Source organism: Saccopteryx leptura, chromosome 1 (assembly GCF_036850995.1).
Source record: "Saccopteryx leptura isolate mSacLep1 chromosome 1, mSacLep1_pri_phased_curated, whole genome shotgun sequence".
Classification (NCBI taxonomy): Eukaryota; Metazoa; Chordata; class Mammalia; order Chiroptera; family Emballonuridae; genus Saccopteryx; species Saccopteryx leptura.
This window is the reverse complement of record NC_089503.1, coordinates 369,662-393,050: the sequence shown is the minus strand read 5'-3', so window position 1 is coordinate 393,050 and position 23,389 is coordinate 369,662. Positions and strand designations below refer to the sequence as shown.

Below are 23,389 nucleotides of genomic sequence, written 5' to 3'. Positions count from 1 at the left end.
TGCACTGTTGTTGTTTTTTTCAATTAGACAACTTTGACTAAATGAGAAAACTACATTTAAAATATGCCTTAAAACAAGATGAAATCAGCTTGACCTGTGGTGGCGCAGTAGATAAAGCACTGACCTGAAATGCTGAGGTTGCCGGTTCAAAACCCCAGGGCTTGCCGGATCAAGGCACATGTGAGAAGCAACTACTACAAGTTGATGTTTCCTTCTCCTTCCTCCCATCTCTCTTTTTCTCTCTCTCTCAAATCAATAAATAAAATCTTTTTAAAAAGTGGCATTAGAAAAAAAAAAGACATATGCATTTGAAAGAGCATTGCTCTATTCTAAAAAAATCACATCTCTTGCACTAATATAATACACCAACTCATAAAATTTAAGTTAACAGAATTCTCAGGTTTATACTGCTCTTTAAAAGAAGACTAATATCATTAGCTTTTAAAAAGGTAGAAAAAATTAAATATTTTTTTTTTAAAGGAAGGAAGTTCATGCTACAACACAGTGGAAACGTTAAGACTTTATGCTAAGTAAAGTTAGCCAGTCACCAAGCAATAAATCCCGTGTGATTCCACTCATACGAGGTCCCCAGAGGAGTCAGAAGCACAGAGACAGAAGCTAGATGGTGGTGCTGGGGCTGGAGGAGGGGAGAGGGGGTGAGTGTTTAATGGGGACACAGTCAGTCTGGGAAGATGGAAAGTTCTGGAGACATTGGTGGTGATGGTTGTACAACAGTGTGAACGTGCTTAACCCATTTATGTCTCGTGTTGCATTATTGGAACGGTAGTGACGTGGGGGTTATTTATACCCCACTGCTCTCGGTCATCGCCGAGGTCTGATCGACACACGCCTGCCTCCTGAGGGTGCGCCCTGGTACGCAGCACACAGAGGGGGTCGCTGCCGCAGGTACTGGCATGCTGGGGGCTTGTCAAAAAGCGATGTGAGTCTTCGGAAAATGTTTGGAGAACTGAGTCTCAGAATTTACAATGTCCGCATACATGGGTTAATGCCACTGAGCCGTGCACTTAACAATGGGCCTGGCCTTTGGTTGCACAATAGGTAGAGCGTTGACCTGCAATGCTGAGGTCGATGGTTCAAGGCCCTGAGCTTGCCTGGTTGAGGCCCGTATGACAAGCCACCAATGAACAACTAAAGTGAAGCAACTTTGAGTCGAAACTTCTCATCCCCCACCCCCACCATAAAATCAATTAGTAAAATCTTTTTTAAAAAGTGGTCAACAACTTGATGCTAAGACTGTGACTTGTCATGACCACTAGATGGCACTGCCCTAAATATGTCACAAAGACCATACTCATTGAACACAGTGTCAACGTCCCATTTTTATTCATAGGGCTCAACCACGGTCTTTTCAGTTTGTAGAAGCAGTTTTGGGTCTGTATTTACAACTTTTGATGGTTACCTGCACTCCCGTTTCTGGCAATGAACTTTGTCATCAGCCTGACCGGGCGGTGGTGCAGTGGATAGAGCATCAGTCTGGGACACAGAAGACCCAGGTCCAAAACCCTGAGGTTGCCGGCTTGAGCACGGGGTCGCTGGCTTGAGCGTGGGATTGTAGGCATGACCCCATGGTTGCCGGGTTGAGCCCAAAGGTCACTGGCTTGAGCCCAAGGTCGCTGGATTGAGCAAGGGGTCACTCACTCTGCTGTAGTCCCCCTGTCAAGGCACATGTGAGAAAGCAATCAATGAACAACTAATCAGTGAACAACTAAGGTGCCACAATGAAGAATTGATGCTTCTCATCTTCCTTCCTGTTTGTCTGTCCCTATCTGTCTCTCTCTCTCTGTCTTTCGCAAAAAAGAAAACTGACTTCTAGGTTAAGGGAGCTACATTTAACTTGGATAAAGTAATTTGTAATAGAACTATACTTTGGTTAATTCTGAAATGTGTCATTTTTGAAACAAAATAATCTTAAAAGCAGTATGCAATTGTGATTTATTAGTTGCTTTTAAATTAAAATGTTTAAATCTTACTGAAAGAAAAAATTTTTAAAAAATGGTTAGGGTGATGAATTTTAAGTTATAGACATTTAGCTCCATTTCCAAATATAAGGCAAAGGGAGGAAATGTCTGCACAAGCTGATTAATTATTAGCTCAAGTGTTCTACCCAGACTGGTGGGTCTGTTCACCTGGGAAGGGCCGCGGCAGGACTTTGAGAATAGCAATGCATGTCCTATCCGAGAAAGGGCCCATAAAGGTTTATTAGGGTTGTCAGGTATCAACCCTTGTCACCTTGAGGCCTACCGGGTGCCCGCTTCATGCCTGTTTCCCTCTTGGAGCCTGACCTGACCTGAACCCTGAAACCCCTTCGCGAGGGAATGAATGAATCATCGCCTTGCTGGCAGGTGGTAGAGGCCGCTCACCAGCCCCTCGTCCAAACCTGTAGCCGCAGCACCACCTGTGGAGAGGGAACTGCCTCCCACCCTCGCCTGGCCCCAGGTTCCTGCTGCTGGTCTCCCCTGGGGGGGGGGGTCATGGGTGGGGTTCTCCTTCAAAAGGCAGCTTCAGGAGCAGACCCACCTTGCTGCCTCGTCACATGGAGGAGGGCAGAGTCCACCTCTGCCGGAGGCCCAGGCCAGGAGGAGGGGGCCGGGCAGGAGCACAGCACAGAGCCAGGTGGCACCGCAGTCACAGCTGCACACAGCCCTTCCTTGGGGCGCCCGGTGTCCCTGTTGTCTCACAGGGCTGGGGGTTCTCCTGGCTCGTGAGGCATGGTGGGGGGTTTGGACTAGACACAGGAACGCACCTGTGACCTGGCTGCTGCCCTTGGGGGCCTCTCCCAGGACCTACTTAGCCTCCTCCCACCTCGGATCAATGAGAGGTCCTTGCCCTCATCTTTGCTCCAGTTGGCCCCGGGCCCCATCCATCCAAGGCTGTGCTCTGACTGTTGCCTGGCTCACCCCTCCCCTGGCTGCCCACTTGTGAGCCTCCTCTTCTCCCGAGAGTGACCAGCTGTGCAGCCCTGGTGCCTGCACACGGAGTGTGGATGCAGCTGCGCCCCCTCCTCCGGTGTCAGTCCCGGGGCCTTAGGCCACCTGCCTGAGACAGCCTCCCCCCTCCTCTCACCCTCGTGCCCAGAGGCGGCCAAGTCTGAGGTCTGGGGCTGATTCCTGGCTTTGCCACTCACTGGCCACTGTGTGACCTCAGACAAGCTCTTGACTTCCTTGGGCCCAAGTTTCTGCATCACCCCCACCTGTGTCCCTTAGCTCACACTCACAGCTGTCACTGGGCTGACTGTGACCTCCCCTGGATCTCCTCCTGCTGCACGGTTCTCACTTGACAAAAATATAACTGATCCCATGACCGAGCAATGTTGCCAAGCACGGCTGGAGACAGAGTGTCTGGAGAGGCTCACTGTAGTGACCACGAGCCTCAGGACCCTGACACTTGTTTCCTGGGCTCACTGCCTCCCGGTTCCTCAAACATACATCCCATGTCTGCAGCCCACTGCCCCCACCACAGCAGTCCTGCTGGTGCTCTGAGCCCCGGGGCTCCAGCTGCCCTTTGACCTCAGAGACCTCTCCTGGGTCACACATGGGGAGGAGGGGGTTGCCCTTCTGTTCTTCCTACCCTCTGGACTGCTGCAATTCCTCACTCCTCGGTGGTCCCTGACAGTCCTCCACTGTCTGTTTTCTGGCTCCCACTTCTCACTTCCAGTTGCTCCTAATTCAACTCTGAATGAGCTGTGGTCCGTCCCCCAGTCACCCATGAGCCCCACGAGCTCCTCGGTGGCCCAGGGATTCACAGCCCTGCTCACACTCCCCCTGAGATCAGTCTTGGCCAGCCCTCCTTTCCCGCACTGACTGTGTGGGTAACAGGGGACACCCCACAGGACTTCAACACCATGTCTATGTTGAGACGCCTACCTGTGAGTTTCCACCCAAAGTTCCACCCTGTCTCCTAAACGCTGTCTCAGCTCCACCCACATTCCCTACAGGGATCTCCAGCTCAGTCAAAAGCAAACCCCAGACTTTCTCCCCAAAGAGCCTCAGCTGTGGCTTCCTCATCTGAGATGGTGGCGACTCAGTGTTTGTTTCCAGTTGCTTCACTCCCTCCCTCCAAACCCACCCCATCGCAACCCTCTGTTGCTTCTGTACACACTCAGACTCCCTCCACCTCCCCCTCTTCCTGTTCCCACCATCCAGGGGCTCCCCTGGCAACCCCGCTTCTCGGGGGACCCGTGCGGCCTGACTCAGCACCAGAGGGGCAACCCCGCTTCTCGGGGGACCCGTGCGGCCTGACTCAGCACCAGAGGGTCTTGTGAAACACCTGTGTCAGGTCACACTCCTTCTCTGCGAGTAAAAAGGACCAGGGTTCCTTAGTTGTTTTTTTTTTTGTTGTTGTTGTTTTTTTTAGTGAGAGAGAGGAGGTGGGACAGACACAGACAGACAGACAAGAAGGGAGAAAGATAAGAAGCATCAATTCGTAGTTGTGGCACCTTAGTTGTTCATTGATTACTTCTCATATGTGCGTTGACCGGGGGGCTCCAGCTGAGCCAGTGACCCCTTGCTCAAGCCAGCGACCCGGGGGTCGTGTGTCTAAGATCCCATGCTCAGGCTGGCAACCTCGGGGTTTCGAACCCGGGTCCTCAGCATTCCATGTTGACGCTCCATCCACGGTGTCACCGCCCAGTCGGGCTCGTTGGCTTATTTTAAGACCGGGGCCGAAAATATACAGGATGAGTCTGGAGCATTTTATAGTGCTGGTAAAGTAAGGCAGTGCTGAGAACAAATTAAAAAGAAAAAAGCCCCACAACAATAAGGATCTATCAGACAGACACAGCAGCCAAAAGAAAGAGCTCTTGCTGCCACAGCTGGAAAATCTGAGCAACAAAATTAGGTAGTATTGATTATAATCCAACGTGTAAAAAAAAACAAACAAGTACCCATGAGTCCATACTGGTTTAAATAGTTGAATAAATAAATGGAGAAATAATGCATAAAAATAATAAGAAATAATAAAGGAGAGAGTATCTCTGATGCAAAGGAATGCCTAGTGCCTGACCAGGCGGTGGCGCAGTGGATAGAGCGTCGGACTGGGATGCAGAGGACCCGAGTTCGAGACCCCGAGGTCGCCAGCTTGAACGTTGGCTCATCTGGTTTAAGCAAGAGCCCACCAGCTTGAACCCAAGGTCGCTGGCTCCAGCAAGGGGTTGCTCAGTCTGCTGGAGGCCCACGGTCAAGGCAAGTATGAGAAAGCCATCAATGAACAACTAGGGTGCTGCAACACTCAATGAAAAACTAATGATTGATGCTTCTCGTCTCTCTCCGTTCCTATCTGTCTGTCCCTGTCTATCCCTCTCTCTGACTCACTCTCTGTCTCTGTAAAAAAAATATAAATAAATAAAAATTAAAAAAAAAAAAAAAGAATGCCTAGTAATTCCCGCAGACCCACTACCCTCACGAGGTGGGGCCCCGGCTGAGAGTTCCGAGGGGTGAGCTGTGCACAGGGAGGTCCCTCCCGGAGAGGATGGTGTGGGAGGGAGAAGAGAGAGGGGCTGTGCCCTGGAGACTGACAGCCCCCACCTCAGCCACCTGCTCAAGGGCACTGTCCCCAGAACGATTCCTGTGGAAAGTCTGACAAGAAGGGCATTCTACCTCTGCGGTCATCCTCCCAAACCCAACTTCAGCCTAATCCTGAGAAAAACAGCACGTTCCAGTAGAGGGCACCCTCAACACACACCTGAACAGTCAACAAAACAAAGAGTCTGAGAAGCCGTCACAACCATGACGATCTTCAGGGGATGTGACGACCAAATGTCAGGCAGTATCCTGGACTAGGAAAAGGACATTGGGCAAAACTGAGGACGTCCGAATAAAATATGGACTTCAGCCTGACCAGGCAGTGGCACGGTGGATAGAGCATCGGCCTGGGATGCTGAGGACCCAAGTTCGAAACCCCGAGGTCGTCAGCTGGAGCCTAAGGTCGCTGGCTTGAGCAAGGGGTCACTAGCTCGTCTGGAAGCCCCTGATGAAGGCACATATGAGAAGCAGTCAATGAACGAAGGTGCTGCAACTAAGAGTTGATGTTCCTCATCTCGCTCTCTTCCTGTCTGTCTGTCCACCCCCCACCCCCGCCCTCTCACTTAAAATGAAAAAGTATGGACTTTAGTTAACAACAATATATCAATACTGATTCATCGATTGTAACAAATGTACCATACCAATGGCGTTAGTCAGGGTTGTTCAGATACGTATAGATATACCATAATATAGATATACACATGAGTTTGTCGTTAGGAACTGGCTGACATGATTGTGGCTTTGAGAAGCTGGAGACCCAGGAGACCCCATGGTGTGAGTCTGGGTCACACCCTGGCAGCCGACAGGCTTGAGACCCAAGGAGAGCTGATAGTCCAGCTCTTGTCTGAAGGCAGGAGAAAATCCATGTCCAAGATGAAGTGAAGAAGTGGTCACTGCAGAGGGAGGGGTGGGTGTGGGGGATCTATTCTAAGGAGTTGGCTCAAGTGATGGTGGAGACTTGTTAAATCCAAATTCCGCAGGGGAGGCGGCAGGCTGGGACCCAGGAAAGAGGCAGTGTGGGAGCGTGAGTCCGAAGGCTGTCTGCCGGGAATCTTCTCTCCCTCTGGGAGCGCGCAGTCTTTGTTCTAGAAGGCCTTCAACTGATTGGATGAGGCCCACTCACATTGTGGAGGGCGGTCCAGTTTACTCAAAGTCCACCAATGAAAATGTTCTGCTAATTTCATCCAAAAATCACCCTCACAGAAACATGGAGAATAACCTTTGTGCACAGGTTGGCACTGTGGCCCAGCCAAGCTGACACTTAAAATTAACCATCACACCAACAAGACTGTCAGGGTTGTGAAATGCTGTCAAGCAGCACCGGTGTTTGTCTGGCATGACCCAGAGGAAAAGGGAGGTGAGCGTTAGAGAGGCAGCAAGTGCATGGGGTGGGTGAGCACTGAGGACAAGCGACAGCTCCCCCCCCCACCCCAGGATCTCCACCCATGAGCCCAAAGCTTCCAGAGAGCCTGCCAAACAAAATATACTTAGTGCCAGTGTGTGTCGTAGGTGAAAGGAAGGGACTGAGTTTTGCAACCTGGGTGAGATTTTGATTTTTCTCCAAGTGGCCATTTAGTTTGGAATGACACAGGAGGAAGCACTGTTTTTATGTGACATAAAAACAGTCCTCAAACTTGACTGTGCATCAGAATTCCCTTGGGGGGAGGGGGTTGTGCTTGTTATAACAGATGACAGGACAACCAAGTTTCCACGTGATTTCCGACAGTCCTTGTGATGTTGGCGCCGCCGGCCCAGGGGCCACACTGGGAGGGCCACTGTTACGTGAGGAGAGTCGACTCCAGTGCAGGGAAGTCACATGTGAATGTGCACACACAGGCACTTGTTCAGGGTCCCTGAGGTCAGGACCCCTGCTGTGTCACCTCCTCTCTGCTTCCGCAGCAGGGCAGTGCCACACGGTGGTGCCATGTGCCCACGGAGAGCACCCAGACCTTGCAGCTTTGGGAGGGACAGTGTGCACTGTGGCTGTCCCCCACACACATACTGGGGGCAGGAAGGACACCTCTGGGGCGGAGATGGATGGCTCTGTGCGGAGTGGGACTGGTTAAGGAGGTGAGGAGGGTCAGGATTTGGGCACCCGGCACCCGCCAGGACAGGCTTGGCTGGCCCTGAGCCCTGGGTCCTGCTCTCTCCCCAAGGCTGGGTCTCCCTCAGTGTCACAGGGGGCCATCACCCCCACCCTGCATTCCTCTGTCCAGTGTGACCTACACGGCTGGCGTTCCTTCTCCGTGGGTCACATCGCTTCCTCCCAGGTAACCGCAGATCCCAGTGAAGGAGAGGAGCCCAGGACGCAGGGCCGTGCTTTGGGGGGCCTCTTGTGGCTTTGGGGCGATGACAGGAGGGACGCTGCCCGGCTCCCCACCCCTGGAAGCCTCTGTGTGTGGTGTGGGCATCAGGGCTCTGTGTAAAGTGGGTTTGAGCAGGTGTTTCTGGGGCCTGAGGCCTGAAGCTCCCTGCTGTAGGCAGGGCCCCGGAAGCCGTGTGAACAGGGAGCCAGGAGGACACGTTTGTGCCTGGAAAGGTTGGAAAACTGAAGGCCTGTGAGGGGCCCATGGGAAGGGCTGCGGGTTGACATGGGTGCGGCCTGCCAGGCTGGAGGCGGTGGCTCTGTCTCCTGAGGGGCAGCCTCACCCACCCAGGCCCGCTGTCCTGGAGCTGCGGCCCAGCGGGGACTCCGCTGCCTCCCCCCCATCCCACCCGAGCTCCCTCGGGCGGGCCTGGATGGTGGGGGCAGCAGGTCTCATCCGTGAAAGAACCACTGTGAGCTGGGTGACTGCCACAGCCTTATCCCCAGCTGCACCCCAGAGCTGTAATTAAAGGTTCAGGCGGAAGGGATTATTCTGGAGGAGGGCAGAGCCCCCACAGCCGGACCTGGCAGCTGGACTTGGTGCTGCTGGAGGGGACACTCTGGACACGCCCCCTCCTCCAGCTTCCAGGCACGGGGCTCCTGCCCGGGAAACCGAGTCAGAGGCCAGCAGTCTGGCCTGGGCCCTGGCAGCAGGGAGAGGCCAGAAACGAGTCCCAACTACGGAATGAGTGTGGTTTCCAGGGAAGAACGAAAGTAAGATTGTGTTCCTCGGGTAATGCAGTCATGTGTTCAATTCATCATTGTTAAACGAACGACTGGGGTGTGAGCGTCCCCAGTTGACGATGGTCCCCACAGCCGAGTCTGGGGGCTTATGGACCTCCATGGTTGAGCGTCGTGCTGGTTCTCAGCTCCTGGGCTTGCACCGTGTTCTTTGTCCCTGTTAGCACAATCTCTCAGGTCACTGTGATGGTGACGTGACACAACTCTGTCACCCTCCAGTCTAACACCGAGCCACCCAACCCTCCTTTGTCCACCTCAAGCCATTCATCCAGCGTGGACTGAGGCCAGCTGACCAGACACCACTCTAGGCCCCACAGACTCTGTGACAGAGCTGGTTCTGGTGCTCACAGCCACAAAAGCAGGTTGTCAGTAATGTACACACGAGGAGATGCCGTCCGACCAGGGACGGACCCTCAGGGGCACAGGCTGTGGGGCGCAGGCGGAAACACGACCTGCTTGTTTTGGGGTTGTCCCGGCTGCTGTGTGGAGCTGCAGGAGATACCTTCAAGGTAGGGCGGGGGTGGGAGGGGCTGGGAGTCCAGTCTGCAGTGCGGTGATGGTGGTGGACCGGATGTGAGTGTGAGCACTAGACAGACGAGAAGTTTGACCTGAGGATGGTGGGACCCACCACAGGGCCTGGGGACCCAGTTACTGTCCAGGTCCCTAGGGGATAAAAGTTAGCACCCACACATCCTGATGGCGAATGAGGAGCAGCTGGGGGGGGGCAGATAAGATCTGAGAGGGCACAGGGCTGGTAGAGGTCAGACTCTGGACAGAGTGGGAGAAAAACCAGGGCTCAGGATCCAGCGACCATGGAGACAGTGGCTGGAGAAGGTGCTGGGCCTGGGCATCTGGCAGGAGGGTCTGGGACAGACAGGCCCAAGGCCTCCCCGAGGAACCAGCTCCAAGCAGGCATCCTCTCTGCCAAGGCCTGTGACAGAGCGGGACAGCTGTGGCTTCCCCTCGAGCTATAAAAAGCCCAACGCCCGAGCAAGCAGAGGGCACACAGAGCTGCACGGACTCAGGGAGCTTGGCCCAGCAACCATGAAGCTGGCCCCCGCCATCCGGCTGCTACAAGCCCCCCTGAGGGGCTGTGTGGTCCCCAAGGCCCACATCTCTGCCAAGCCGGCCAAAACACCCACTTCTCCCCCGGTAAGTAGCTGTGAGGCAGCAGGGGGCTGGCCCGGGGAAGGGTGGGTAGTCTGGAGATGTCCTCAGGATGAGGAGGGTTTCAGGGTGGGCACAGAGAGCCAGGCTGGTAGAGGGGAGGGGACATCTGCTCAGGCCTGTAGCTCCTAGGAGTGGTCTTGGTGCTGGGTCAATGTTCCAACTGCAGGCTGGGGTCCCAGCAGTCAGCAATCAGGGGGCAGGAGATCTCATTCTCAGGCCCCTACTCTCCTGGCAAATGACGGGTGCTAAGGGCTGGGACCGTGCTCGCCGTGTCTGGCGCCTTCATACCTGTTAAAGGGGAAGGTGGGCTGCTTTGAAGGTCAGCGAGAGAGAGAGCACAGGGGGACACCAACCTCAGACACCCCTGGGCTCCGGGGAGCAGACAGCCATTTTTTTTAGCCTGAATAATCAAGGTCTACAAGGTCATCTGCAAGCGCACGTGACTAGATGGAGCTTACATCAGAGCCCAGCCTAAGGCCCCTCCCTGCTCAAGGCCAACTCTGCTCTCAAACCTCTGGCAGTTGAAGTCAATAGGAAGGATTAGTCTCCCATTTGGCATCTGACAGCAAATGGGAAGCCTGGGCCAGGCAGTTCCAGGAGGAAACAGAGGAGAAATATAGCTGCTTCTTCAGAACCAGGCCCCAAAAGTTCAGCCACTGAGAAAACCGGGTTCTGGGGTACATGTGGACAGCCAGGGAACCCCATTTCCCTCATCCAGGCTTCAGAACAGGACTGTCACTTAGACGATGGCAAGCAACGTAGCTCAGCTGTCTGCCACCGGCATGCAGCAGACGAGCACTGTGCGCCTGGGAAGGTCACGGGGCCCAGGCTGGCTGAGGGGCCGTGTGTGCAGAGCTCGAGTTGCTGTTAGGACCCAGGGATGGGGGCAGGTAGACGGCCTCCCCTAACGACCCAGGACTGACCCCCGCACGGGCGCAGGGGACTCATGTGTGCTTCCCTCCCCCAGGAGCAGGCCACTGCGCTCGTGGTGACGTTCATCAGCTTCATAGTCCCTGCGGGCTGGGTCCTATCCCACCTGGACAGCTACAAGAAAAGCTCCTCAGCTTGAAGGCCCAGCAGCCGCCGCTCTGAGCCAGGAGTCAAGATCATTAAACGCTTCCCCCACCTGATGCTCGCCTGGTGACTCATGCATGTGTGTCCCTCCCTGACTCTCAGCACCGGGCAATCGGGTCACAGAATGCTGGCTGGTGGGGAGGGGGCAGACACCTGTCGGAAGGGATGGTTCCCTGGCCCTCCGTCTGGCTCCACCCCAGACCCTCATGTGCTGGGATCTCTTTTCTGAGCAGAGTGGAGCCAAGGCCATGGCCACACCCCTCAAACCCCCCCAGGTTCCACCTGTCCTCTCCAGCACAGGCTGGACTGCAGCTGAGTCCAAGGACACACCACAAGGACAAACCACGGGAAACATTTATTACAGGGTCACTGTCACACCATACTGGAAAGATGTTCACGTGGGGGGTGCCCTGCACACTCAGGGCCGCCCCTACTCCTGCCCGCCTCACCCCGAGACCCAGTGGCCCCTCCACACTGCAGACTATGACCGGCTTGTTTTCACAGCAAGAACAGTCCTATTCCAAACAGAACCCCCACCCGGCCGATTTAATGAAGAACTCGGCTCCCGAAGGCCGTGGCTGCTAGGTGAGGATGTCGTGGGCCTGGTGCTCCACCAGCATCTCCATGCTCTTGACATCAGTGCACCAGAACTCCAGGCGGTCCTTCATCCCCTTGATCTGAGAGAGAGCAGACCACACAGGCGTCAGGGTGACGGCAGGGCAGTTCCAGACACCTGAGCTGCTCTGAAACAGCAGTCATGACGGGGACGCCTGAGCTGCTCTGAGACGGCAGTCATGACGGGGACGCCTGAGCTGCTCTGAGACGGCAGTCATGACGGGGACGCCTGAGCTGCTCTGAAACAGCAGTCATGACGGGGACGCCTGAGCTGCTCTGAGACGGCAGTCATGACGGGGACGCCTGAGCTGGGGTGTGCAGGGGAGGGCACTATTCCAGTCAATTCTGACAAGGACATTTATTTTCAAAAGCTGGCATGAAAAACAGGTAAGAACAGAGGAAATCCACAGGATTACGGTCCCAGCCAATATGAACAAGACAGATTTAAGCTCAAACCACAGAAGCAGGAACGCATCTGATAAGAGGAGCAATTTTAAGATTAAACGGCATCACCAGCACGACCAACACTGTTATCATAATCACTGTTTAAATATAGGGTTCAAATCCCAGACTGGCACTAAGTTATGTTATTTGAAAAACCCTTAAGTCCCTACAGCAGTGATTCCTTCTCCAAACTCTCTCATCTAATAATGCTTTTGTCCTAAACGGCTCCCGTCCACGGCAAACAGACGCAGACACACCCAGCACCTGCAGTGAGTGCACTCCCGTCAATCACCTGCTGCAGGTCCAGCACGCGGGGCTGCACCCAGGTCATGTGGACCCGCCTGTCCACCTCGTCGATGCTGCCTTTCACCAGCCCCACCGAGAGCGCCTTCATCACCAGCAGCTCCACCTGGTCAGAGGGCCGTGTGAGCCGCCGGTGCCAGCACCTGCCCCGTGCACCAGCCGGCTCCAAAATACAAGGAAAAGACGCGGTTCTGTTGAGTGGGTTGAGTTAGAAAACCCAGCCCTCTGGTACAGAGTCCAAGAACCATACCTCGTTCACACTGATCTTAGCACTTTTGGCAATTTCTTCAAAAGTGAGTTGTCTGTGATTGGCAGGTCTTGTGAAAGTCATCTGAAAAAAAAAGTCTTATTAACTATTTTTCCAAACAAAAATTGTCAGAGAACTGATAATGTTTTTTTATCAAACTTACTCTGAAAATGAGGTTTTTTACTCCTACACAAAATTTTCTTATTATTAGTTACACACTTATTAAGAACAAGCTTTCAATGCTTAGATAAGAAAGTGAAACTAACTGGACAATAGTTTTCTAAATAGTTACTTGCTTAGATAAGAAGGTGAAACTAACTGGACAGTAGTTTTCTAAATAGTTACTGTTCACTTCCTGAGCAACTACTCAGAGCTGGCAGAACTACACCATGCTGACAGAAATACGAGGTCCCTTTTCTGAAAAAGCTCCGACTATGGTGGGAAAGGCAGGTGGGCTTGTAGACAAGGAGCAGTGAGTGCAACCAAGGGGCAGCCGCGGGAGCTCAGGGTCTGGCCAGGCCTCTCCAGTAGACAAGTAGCAGTGAGTGCAATCAAGGGGCAGCCGCGGGAGCTCAGGGTCCGGCCAGGCCTCTCTAGGACTCACGGGCGCTGAGACCCAAACAGAAACTTAGAAAGGCAAGAGGAGAAACACCGCATTGTTTTAGCTGAGACTTCACTGCCGTTTCGGCCTCACGGAGGCGTGGAGTCTGCAGGGCCCACGGGCTCACCTGCAGGTCTCCACCACAAAGGGTCCTGCTGCTTGCTTACCTCCATGAGGCACAAGAGCTGGATTTTCCTCAGAAGCTGAGCTTCGTTGGCAGCGAGGTCAGGCTGTGAAGCAGAAAGACACCACTCACCTGACCAGCAGATGGACAAAAAGAAACAGGCAAACAAGGGCACTGTGGGTCACGAGACTCATGATCAGCTTCAAGTCATTCCAACCTCCCTTTCTTAAAGAAATCACGAGAACAGTCCTAGCTGAACGGCCATTCCCAACACAAGGAGTTTACAAGGTCAGAGCTGTGCTAACCCACAAACACCAGGGACAGACCACGGGAGGCAGTTCAGGAAGACTCGGGAGAAGCAGAGACATGCTGTGCCTGAGCACGTCCAGCTGCACGGGGGCCTCGGAGGAAGACTCTAGTTCCAGGGACTTGCTCTGAGATGAAGAGCAGGTTCTTTCTTTACAAAGGGAAACAGCGTGTTGTGAGACCCAGGCCAGCATGTTCTCTTCACAGCTGGACGAGGGGTAATTTGCTTAGCAGAGAACCAGACCCCAGGGAGTGAGCTTCCTGACTGCAACCCTGATGCCGCAGCCCCAACAGGGTCCTCTCTGCAGGGACTGGGCAGGCTGATTCTGCATAAAGGGCCCCAGTCCTACAATGGGCGCTGGGGCTCAGGCCCCTCTTCCTTTCTGAGCCACACGTCTTCTTCTGAGACACTGACACACAGCCAGGCACGACTGGGTCTGCTTCCTGCCTACTCACGGTCCGTGTGCAGCTACTCTGCTTCGTTATGGAATTAGGGGTGAATTCTACAAGTTTTTTTAAACTTTGAGAAAGCTGAACGTTTCAGAAAAGTACAAAAATAACAATTGATATAATTTCATTAAAAAGGAATACACTTCCTGTCAAAGCTCCAGTCCTTGCGAAGCACCCCTCCCTAATTCCCAGTTCCTAGCAGCCTCGCCCTGCAATGACCACTCCTCCCACCCCGTGCAGACTCCCAGTTTCTCACTCCCTCACAGGCCCCCACACGCCTGTTCTCAAGGCTCCCTTGTCCTCTGCTGCCTACGCTCTTCCCGTGTTCCTCACCAGCTAGTTTCTGTGCTGTGGGCAAGGTCCACTCTGCGGGGAGACTGGGACACCCCTCCACCCAGCACTCCTCACCCAGGACTCTGCAGCACAGAGTGCAGGACAGTAGCTGAGCTCTCCTGTGCTGGGTGAGAGCAAGGCTGCTGTCTCAGTCTCCTCCCAGTGCCCAGTGGAGAGCGAGGTGCTCAGTATACACGTGTTGAATAAACGCCCACACACATGGTGACGGAGGCAGGAGCACGTGGACGCTCAGCCAGCCCTGCCTGGACTGACCTGCTGACCCCAGGCGGCCTTCAGAGTCTGGAATCTCTCGACGTTGCCGCTGTTGAAGGCATAAAGGGTGTCAATCAGCCACTGCCGGTCAGTGCCCCTCAGCGACTCCAACACGGGGTGCATGAGCTGCAAGGACAGACTCGGTCAGCTGGCAAAGCGCAGTGCTCCCTGGTGCAGAGCCTGTGCCCAGGGCTACTTACAAGTTCTCCGAAGTTAAACACTCCCTCGCCGAGAAGCCCTGCCAGTCCCAGCGTGAACGCTCTCTCCTGCTGCTCCGGCACTAGAACGACAACACCCCTGGTCACACACCAGTTACACACATGGTCCTGCTCAGCTTTAAAAACCTGACATCAGGAAGTACAGAAGCCATGACCTGGGATGGTTACAGTACAGCATTAATATGCGTCACCTTTTAAAAGTGCTGGGTTAGTTCAGAGTATCTGGGAACCCACACCCACAGGCTTTGTGGGAATGTGACTGTATTTCCATGGCCGGCCTGTTTCCGGGAGTCCTGTGCTCCGCATGTCCCCTGCCTCGAGTGGGAAACGGCAGCCCCTCACTCAGCCTCTTTCAGACGGGAACAAGCCCACTCTGTTCCCACACAGCAAGTCCCCGCCCTCCTGACCACATTTGTCGCTTTTTCCCATGTTTTCCTGAGATGCAGCAATCACACTACACTAACATTTCTAGGAATTGCTGGTCTCATTAGCTTTAACAGTATACCGTAAGAAATCCCCAAAATTTGCCAAAGTGTCCTTTCTAATCATATATTCATTGCACTATCCCCAAAACTCAGTGGTCACTTTTCTTTCTACCCTCAAATCCGTGAAAGGTTTCTGTAATTTATTTCCCTGGGTAAAGCATTTCAGTTTTCATAATAAGAGTTTTAGGGTCGGGGTCAGGGTCCAGGTACTAATATCAGTGTATCTGTCACAAAGACCTGAGACGTGGACAGCAGTCAAGACTTGGAGAAGAAGCAGTTAAACCTCATTCTCATCTGAATTAAATGCCAAAGACAAATGCAACGCAGAAACTAAAGCGTAAACAGCTCTCCCCTCTGTGCACACAGGCTTTCTTCAGAGGGACAAGTACACCTGAGGGCTTTCTGAGACCTGCTGCCTCCAGCCCCGCCCAGGTTGTCTCAGAGTGAGCTCCTCGTGGGACGTGGACAAATGCACTTACCTGGGAGGTCCTTGATGTCCACACAGCCCAGAAACCGCAGAGCGTCCTTATAGTAGGATGCGTGGCTGCCGATCGTCTGGTAGTATTTGCTCGAGAGGTCATAGAAGCGACTGTGGACCGACGTCACACCGGGGAGGGTGCTCAGCATTTCTTCGATGTCCTCGATCGTCTCCTGTACACCGGGAGCAAGACAGCATTCCCTTTAACTGACAACATTGTGAAGAGATGAAAAGTACAAAGAAACGTGACTACATTAAATCTGAAAACTAGTTCGTCAGAAACACAGAAAAGAGAACCAAAGGAAAAGACAGTTATGGCACAAATAACCCACAAGGGAACGTGACCAACACTACAGAAGAAACTCTTACAGTCTGCAGAATACAAGCAACACAGGAAAAGGGACAAAAAAAAAGATATTAGGTAATTTACAGAAGTGGAGATGCAGATAGGTCACTAAACCACCAGTGACCTCCAGTGACCACCAGTCAAGAAATACAGCCTGACCAGGCGCTGGCGCAGAGAAAAGAACGTCGGACTGGAACACGAAGGACCCAGGTTCGAAACCCTGAGGTCGCTGGCTTGAGCGCAGGCTCATCTGGTTTGAGCCAGGCTCACCCAGCTTGAGCCCAAGGTCGCTGGCTTGAGCATGGGGTCACTTGGTCTGCTGCAGACCCCCAGTCAGGGCACATATGAGACAGCAATCAATGAACAACTAAAGTGCACAACAAAAAACTGATGCTTCTCATCTCTCTCCCTTTCTGTCTGTCCCTTTCTGTCTCTGTCACAAAAAAGAAAAAACACAAATTATATACCCCAACAAGATACCATTCCACCTCCACCAGATCAGCAAGAACTGAACAGTCTCAGAATACCAAGCACTGAAATACGGATACCGTGGGAGCCACATGTCAGGGAATTGCCATCATGGAGAAATCCTGATAATACCTGGCCATGGTGGACAGCACTCACCACACACCTGTCATCTCACCTCTAGGCACACGTCCTGGGGAGGCTCTGTCCACACACAGAGCAGCCAGGCACGTAAATGCTGACAACAGCATGGTTTGTAATAGAAACAACCCAAAGCCCTCTGAATCAGATGCTGAGAAGTGTTTATACAGTGAGATACCGAAACAACAAGAAAAAGCATGTGGTTACACTGTCCACGGTGACCCCCAAACCTAACAGCCAGCAGGAGAGGCACACCACTGTGCGTCCTTCAGAGTTGCAGGTCCCTATCTCAGGAGCTGGAGGACATGGACACACAAGCGTGAGGTGTGCCATCAGGGCAGGTGTGGCCGGATGCCTCGCTGCCCAGCTGCTCTGTGCTGCATCCTAACCTGAGCGGGCAGCTGGCTGCCATTACAGCACGCTTTACAGGATTTTACAGCTTTCAGTCTCTCCCAATTGTTTCAGACCAAAGGTTTAGTAAGTTTGCATGTGGGCTAAGACTGGGAAGTAGAAAGAAACAATCAAAAGGGTTTTTTTAGGGCAACAAGGACATGAACCTTATCCCCAATATTTCCTTCAATATTGTAAATACCAAAAAAATCGAAACCAAACAAAAGTGAACAAATGTAGTTTGTCCGACAGGCAGCACTCCTCTGTTTAAGGATAATGGCAACATACCAGCAACTCACTCTTAAATGACTTGGGGAGGAAGAAACTATATACACACACAGAGAATGACGGGGCAAGGAGGTGGGACATGAACGATGATAATCTGAGGTGAGGGCACAGCACAAGTATTTGTGCTATTTCTACAACTCTCCTGTAACTTAAATTATTTTTTAAACAGTTAAAAGAAGAAAAACAGGATTTCCCCAGTTTTAAATGTCTTTTTAATGAAAGATAGGCCTGTGTTGCAGCAATCTCACCTTTGTAACCTGTAGGTCCCCGATGTTTAATTTTAGGGCTCCAATTGCGGTTTTACACAGGATCACGGCCTCGTCGCTACTTTTCACCTGCAGACGTGGGAAACGAGGGAGCTCAGGATGGGCGCAGACCCGCACAGCAGGCACCTGTGCCCGGTGGCTGCCACAAGCAGACACTGGTCCCCAGCACTGTGGACAGAGCGCACAGACACCAACAGGAACGTATTCTAGAAGGTCTGGTTGAAACTTCATTTACCTTCTCACGCGTCTTCTCCAGGAAAGTAAGAGCTACGTTAGGATCTGGAAAAGCAAGCAGAACAAGGAAAGTCAGAGACACCAACGGAGTACCTTTAGACTGGTTTCACCAACCAGGATTTAGCTGGAATCTTTAGGCTTAATACATAAAATATGACAAAAATATGCCTTAGAATATGATGCTTTCTATCAAAATGCAAAAGTACAATGAAATTATATTTCAAGATTTTAATTACTGTTTGGGTCCATTCCTTTAAGAAACAAGGGAGACTCACCCGTCATCTGTCTGACTACATGAAGAATTATTTCCACCAGGGACAAAGGGTTCACCCTGAAACAAAACCACCAGCCTTTGAGTGTCAACAAGTATCAATGTTTTAATTTTCAAAGTCAAAAACAGACAAAAGAGTCTTACCTGTGTTCAAATTCACTAATGAAGTTTTCATAAAGCTGTGGAGTCAAAACACGAGAGAAATTACAGTATATCCTTTGCTCTGCAAAATCGACTCCAGACACCACACAATGCCAACTGCACGGTGGGCACTGCAGACATGTTTGCTGAAGACTCATTAAGTATTTGACAGAAGATCCATATTTGGGCTTATTAGGTTCACATAAATGATCACCAATAAAAAGAAAGCTAGGATTTTTCTCACTTTAGGAATTTGAACCTGCCCTGTGGCCCTGGCTGGCTGGCTCAGTGGACAGAGTGTGGGCCCAGTATATGGACGTCCCAGGTTCAATCCCTGGTTAGGGCACACATGAGAAGCGGCCATCTGCTTCTCCCCCCGCCCCCCTTCTCTCCCTCTTCCTCTCTTGCAGCCAGTGGCTTGACTGGTTTGAGCATCGGCCCTGGGCACTAAAAATAGCTCAGTTAATTTGAGCATCAGCCCCAGACAGGGGTTGCCAGGTGGATCCTAATTGGGATGCATGTGAGAGTCTATTTCACTATTCCCCTTCTCTCACTTAAAAACAAACAAAAAGAACCTTCCCTGTAAAAATCTCCTGAAGACTAATTCCTGTATTCTTCCTCCAAAATGCTCTAAGCAAAACAGACCACCAGTTCAAAAGGTTCAGCAACCTCAGATTTTAGAAGACTGCAGGCAGCAGACTCCGTAAGAACCAAGTGACCCATTTCCAGGTCCGTCTGCTAAATGAAGTGCAAGGCCTGGAAAGGCTGTGGGAGTGAGTGGGAGTGAGGGGGAGTGGTGGAGATGGCGGCTGGTGTCACAGTGCTTCCAGCTGAGTGGTGTGCCCCAGAAGGGAAAAGGAAAGATTCCAGCTGATTCTACCTCATTACCAGATTCCTCCACCATTCAGCAAATGGGAGGGCACTTCCTCAGACTTTGCTGGTGCTCAAGACACAGAAAGTGTTCTGGCTCAAACAGATGACATCACTGAGAGCTTACGAGTACAGGGAATCAAAGCTCACAGTGGAGAGCCACAACAAGAGGTGTCAATGGTTACTCCACAGGTGAAGAGCAATGAAAGGTGACACACGTGGTGTGGAGAGGGGCAGCTGAGGACACTCCAGACAGGAACCGACACGTGCAACAGCACGGAAGAGAAACCTGCACTGTGTTTCAGGAGTGTTTCTGAGGGCAGAGAGTGAGCGGGAGGCATGGAGGCCTGGCTCCGTCTGAAGTCAGGGCTAACCACTGGAGACATGTGATCACACCTCTTCTCTCTGACTTGGGGGCAGAAAGAACAGCAGAGACAGGCTGAGGGAGCGAGGACAGTGAGGACAGGTGACCAGTCTGAGATCTGCGGGTAGGTCACAGAGAAGGGGAGCTGAACATGTCCTCTGAGTTTATGGCTGGGTAACTGGACAAAGGAGGGAGAGGGACCCTCCAGACCAGGCCAAGCGGGGGTGGAGTCTGAAGTTCCTCTGGGGTATGCAGCAGACAGAAATGTCCCTGCAGGAAATGTGGAGGATGGGTGTGTACACACACACACACACACCACCCGGCCATAAAGAAGAAAACCCTGCTACTGGTGACAAGGACAGATCCAGAGGGCGCGATGCTGAGTGACACAGCCAGACAGAGGACAACAAAGACCATATAATCTCACACGTGGAATCTGAAAAAACCAAACTCACAGAGACAGAACACTGTGGTGGTTGCCAGGGGCAGGGAACAGTGGGTGTCAACTGAGTGAAGGGGATTAAGAGGTATAAACTTCCACTTTTAAGATCAAAGAGCCCTGAGAATGAGTTGTGCAGCATGGGGACTCCAGTTAATAGAACTGTGTTGTACCTGAAAGTTGTTAAACAGGTAGGTCTTAGAAGTGCTCTTCACAAGGAAAAAATGTAACTGTGAGGTGGTAAGTGTTAACTAAACTTAATGTGGTTTATCATCTCCCATTTATACACATATCAGGTCCTATGCTGTACACCTGAGAATACAATGTATGTTAATTATTTCTCAACAAAACTTGGGGGGTAAAGAAATGTCACTGTAGCAGCCAGTTAGATATTTCAATCTGTCACTCAGCAAAAAGCCATGTAAATAAAAAGCCTTTTTCATTACAAAAGGCTATTTCAAAGATATTTTCCTTATTAAGGAGGAATGTTTCAACCAACACTTCTGATGCCTATTTTAAGTTATGGAAGTGTCTAAAGAAAAAAGCTCTAAAGAAATAAGTCCACTAAATCTAGAAACTCAAAATTACCTCTGGTGACTGCAAATTCATGAATATAATCTATCTGAAAGTTATGTAGGCTGGGTCCCAACAGTTTTTAAAGGTTTATTTTGTCCACAGAAATAGCAGACTTAAATCTGCCGACCTAAATAAGTGTCACGTTACAAGGTTGAGGGACTGTTTTGCTATGTGTATAAAGCAATCGAAAGACAAAAAGGCAATAGACAGAAATAAACAATTATGATTTCTCCACATAGCCCAGCAAAACCCCCAAGCTTACAGATGACTGCATGTTCCTTTGAGTAGTAAAATGTCAAACTGATGTGTATAGAACAGAAAAATCTTAGCTCAGGTAGAGCTAAGGTGGTAAGCATCACTGTGAGCACACATGATGTTATGTATCCAGGGCATATAGCTCAAGCTGTCATTACAAACTGGCTTTCAGTTTCAAGTAAATATAAATCTCTGATTCATTCAGAATCCAAGAGAAAGATTTCAAGAAAAACTGCACAGAGGAAGTTTCCAGAGAACAAATAAATGGGGGTTTCTCAGTAGATCTTGGAAAGGCTGGAGCAGAGAGGGACTTTTATTTTTATTTTTTTTAAAGTGCCTTTTTTAAAATTTTTATTAATTTTTAGAGAGAAGAGAGAGTGAGACAGAGAGAGAGAGAGAAGGGGGAAGGAGGAGCAGGAAGCATCAACTCCCATATGTGCCTTGACCAGGCAAGCCCAGGGTTTTGAACCGGCGACCTCAGCGTTTCCAGGTCGACGCTTTATCCACTGTGCCACCATAGGTCAGGAGAGAGGGACTTTTTAATGTTGAGAAAATTCTAAAAGGGCTCTATTACAGAGGCAGGGTCCCCCTGCAATTCTCATTGCTTCCCTCTCTGCCCCAAGTCAAGCACAGAAGGCACTCCATCTTCCACATGACCTAGGACAAAGGTCTGGACCAGCAAGCAACGTCAGTGAGGGCTGAGAGAAGAGTTATTTAAAAGATGCTACAGTGATCTTCTATATCCTACCCCACCCCTAACTAGTTCTGAACTTCCAATTTTTGGGTAACGTTTTCCAAAGTACAATACTAAAAAAAAAGTCTATGAACAGTAAGATACAGGAGCATGCTATAAGGCACTATTTTAGTCTGGGATTTTAGAAAATAGAATGTGTGTCACTTAATAGCAAGTGATCTACAGCGAAATTCCTTCGTCTTTTGCTTCTAATTACAAGGTGAAAAGTCGGGTAGCAGCCATGCCTGTCTTTCAGTGTTGTTATGAAGAATAAAGAGAAAAAGAAGTAGAAGTGTAAAGCACTTAGAATAGCAGCTAACACAGAGTGACTGCTGAACAGGTGCAGCTCGCTTTTATTATAATATAAATCCTACCTATTATTTTAAGAAGTCCTTGAGCATATTTATATAACCTGATGTAGCACAATAAATCATTTACCTTAATGAGACCATCTCCTTGGGCAAAGCATGGGTCCTGCACAAAGTCAAGTACCTGAAGTGTCAGCTGATGCCACAACCTAAAAAACATAAGGTCTGTAAGACGCACAAACTAATACCCAGTCACAGACACGGGCAGCCTAGATGGTCCCATCAAATAGTCAACAGTAACCAGTCTCTGTGTACCCGGAAGAACGCTAACACAGGTGCTAATGAACCCGAGCTCTTTTCTGACTTGGCTACTCCAGGGTTATGTCCCCTTGAGATCACTTCTCCTCTCTGAGACAGTTTTCCCAGCTATAAATGGAGAACATCTTTCTAAACTACCTCGAATGGTTACAGTGAGGTCTGACTGGAAACAAGAATTGGAATTATACATTCTTAAATTGAAATCTGGCTCTTTCTACTTATTAACCGAGCGTCTCAGGCAAGGAGCTTAAACGGAGCTCCAGTTTCCTCATCTGTGAATGGGCTGAGTGGAAGAATGACACGAATGAGTACAGAACACCTCTGGAATGACAGCACATCTGAAACAAAAGCTACCAAACAGACGCAATTATTTGCTAAATACTAACATTTTTTTTCTCAAAAACTGTTAACACGTATTGAGTACGTAGGTGAAGGGCGCTAGGCGAAACGTAGGGCGGTTAACACGGAGGTCATTACAGGAGCTGTACCTCCCACGGAACACCCGGAGCTAGCAATGGATTCTATTCGTTTAAAAAAAAAAAAAAAAGGTCGGTGCTTAAGACCTGACAATGTAATCGTTCTGAAGGTTATCATGTTTCTAAGCGGGCGCCGGTGGCCTCTGGTTCGCCCGTCCGAGACCGAAGAGGAAGCCGCTGTGGGTCCAGTCACACCTCGACAAGGCCAAGCAAGGCGCCAGCAACCGCGGTCCGAAACCAGGGCCGCCTGTGTCCGAGACGGAGCTGGCTAGTCTGAATGGGACCCAGAGCTAAACCCACTGGCCGGCGCGGACCCCTCTTCCTGAGACCAGCAGGAAGGGAAAGCAGCTCAGGACCGAAGCGCAGCCCCTCAGTCAGGAAGGCAGGGACCCCGAGACCCCCCAATCCTGGTCCCCGCGGGCTGTCACCCCTCCTTCTCCTCCGGCCTGGCCCTCTGGCCTCCTCCGCCCGCCTCTCCGGCCCAGCCGGCCCGGGTTCTGCCCCCCGCGGTCCGAGTCCCCCAAGTCCGTCAGGGCCGCCCCTCCCCCGTCAGCCCTCTCCCTCTCGCTCTCTCCGCGGCCCCCTCGGCGCGGCGCTCACTTCTTCGTGTAGAGCTCCTCCAGACGGTGCCACACGGCGGCCTCTCCTGGCCCAGAGCTCTGGCTCTGCTGTAGGAAGCCGGGTACATCCTTCATGATGGCGAAAGACCCCCAAACGGCAGGGACCACGGAGCAGTTGGAG

The 23,389-nt window shown here is 51.4% G+C and overlaps 1 protein-coding gene and 1 long non-coding RNA gene across 3 annotated transcripts; both read right to left on the bottom strand.

The window, feature by feature from the left end:
* Nucleotides 1-1,322: 1,322 nt before the first annotated feature.
* LOC136388509 (uncharacterized) lies at nucleotides 1,323-2,917 on the bottom strand. The gene is made up of 2 exons (XR_010748183.1): nucleotides 2,539-2,917; nucleotides 1,323-1,674 (listed from the first exon to the last, which is right to left on the bottom strand). It is a non-coding gene; the product is annotated as an uncharacterized lncRNA (long non-coding RNA).
* An 8,309-nt stretch (nucleotides 2,918-11,226) lies between these two features.
* Nucleotides 11,227-23,380, bottom strand: PSMD13 (proteasome 26S subunit, non-ATPase 13). 2 transcript variants are annotated; one of them, XM_066363665.1, is made up of 13 exons: nucleotides 23,249-23,380; nucleotides 21,985-22,063; nucleotides 18,313-18,347; nucleotides 18,173-18,228; nucleotides 17,899-17,942; nucleotides 17,646-17,732; nucleotides 15,769-15,940; nucleotides 14,787-14,866; nucleotides 14,587-14,712; nucleotides 13,268-13,330; nucleotides 12,503-12,583; nucleotides 12,242-12,358; nucleotides 11,227-11,567 (listed from the first exon to the last, which is right to left on the bottom strand). In XM_066363665.1, the coding sequence occupies exons 1-13, from the start codon at nucleotides 23,341-23,343 to the stop codon at nucleotides 11,472-11,474; spliced, it is 1,131 nt and encodes a 376-aa protein (XP_066219762.1). In that variant the 5' UTR covers nucleotides 23,344-23,380; the 3' UTR covers nucleotides 11,227-11,471. The 2 variants fall into 2 exon arrangements, with proteins under 2 accessions (XP_066219762.1, XP_066219845.1); XM_066363748.1 differs by lacking the exon at nucleotides 14,587-14,712.
* Nucleotides 23,381-23,389: the final 9 nt, after the last annotated feature.

Excerpts from the sequence above, each read along its gene's own strand:
- PSMD13 (XM_066363665.1), bottom strand. The coding sequence starts at position 23,343 with ATGAAGGATGTACCCGGCTTCCTACAGCAGAGCCAGAGCTCTGGGCCA. Across the intron at positions 15,941-17,645 it reads GGGACCTACAGGTTACAAAG|GAGACGATCGAGGACATCGA; the intron begins GTGAGATTGCTG and ends CCCGGTGTACAG. Across the intron at positions 14,867-15,768 it reads GGACATCAAGGACCTCCCAG|TGCCGGAGCAGCAGGAGAGA; the intron begins GTAAGTGCATTT and ends TTGTCGTTCTAG.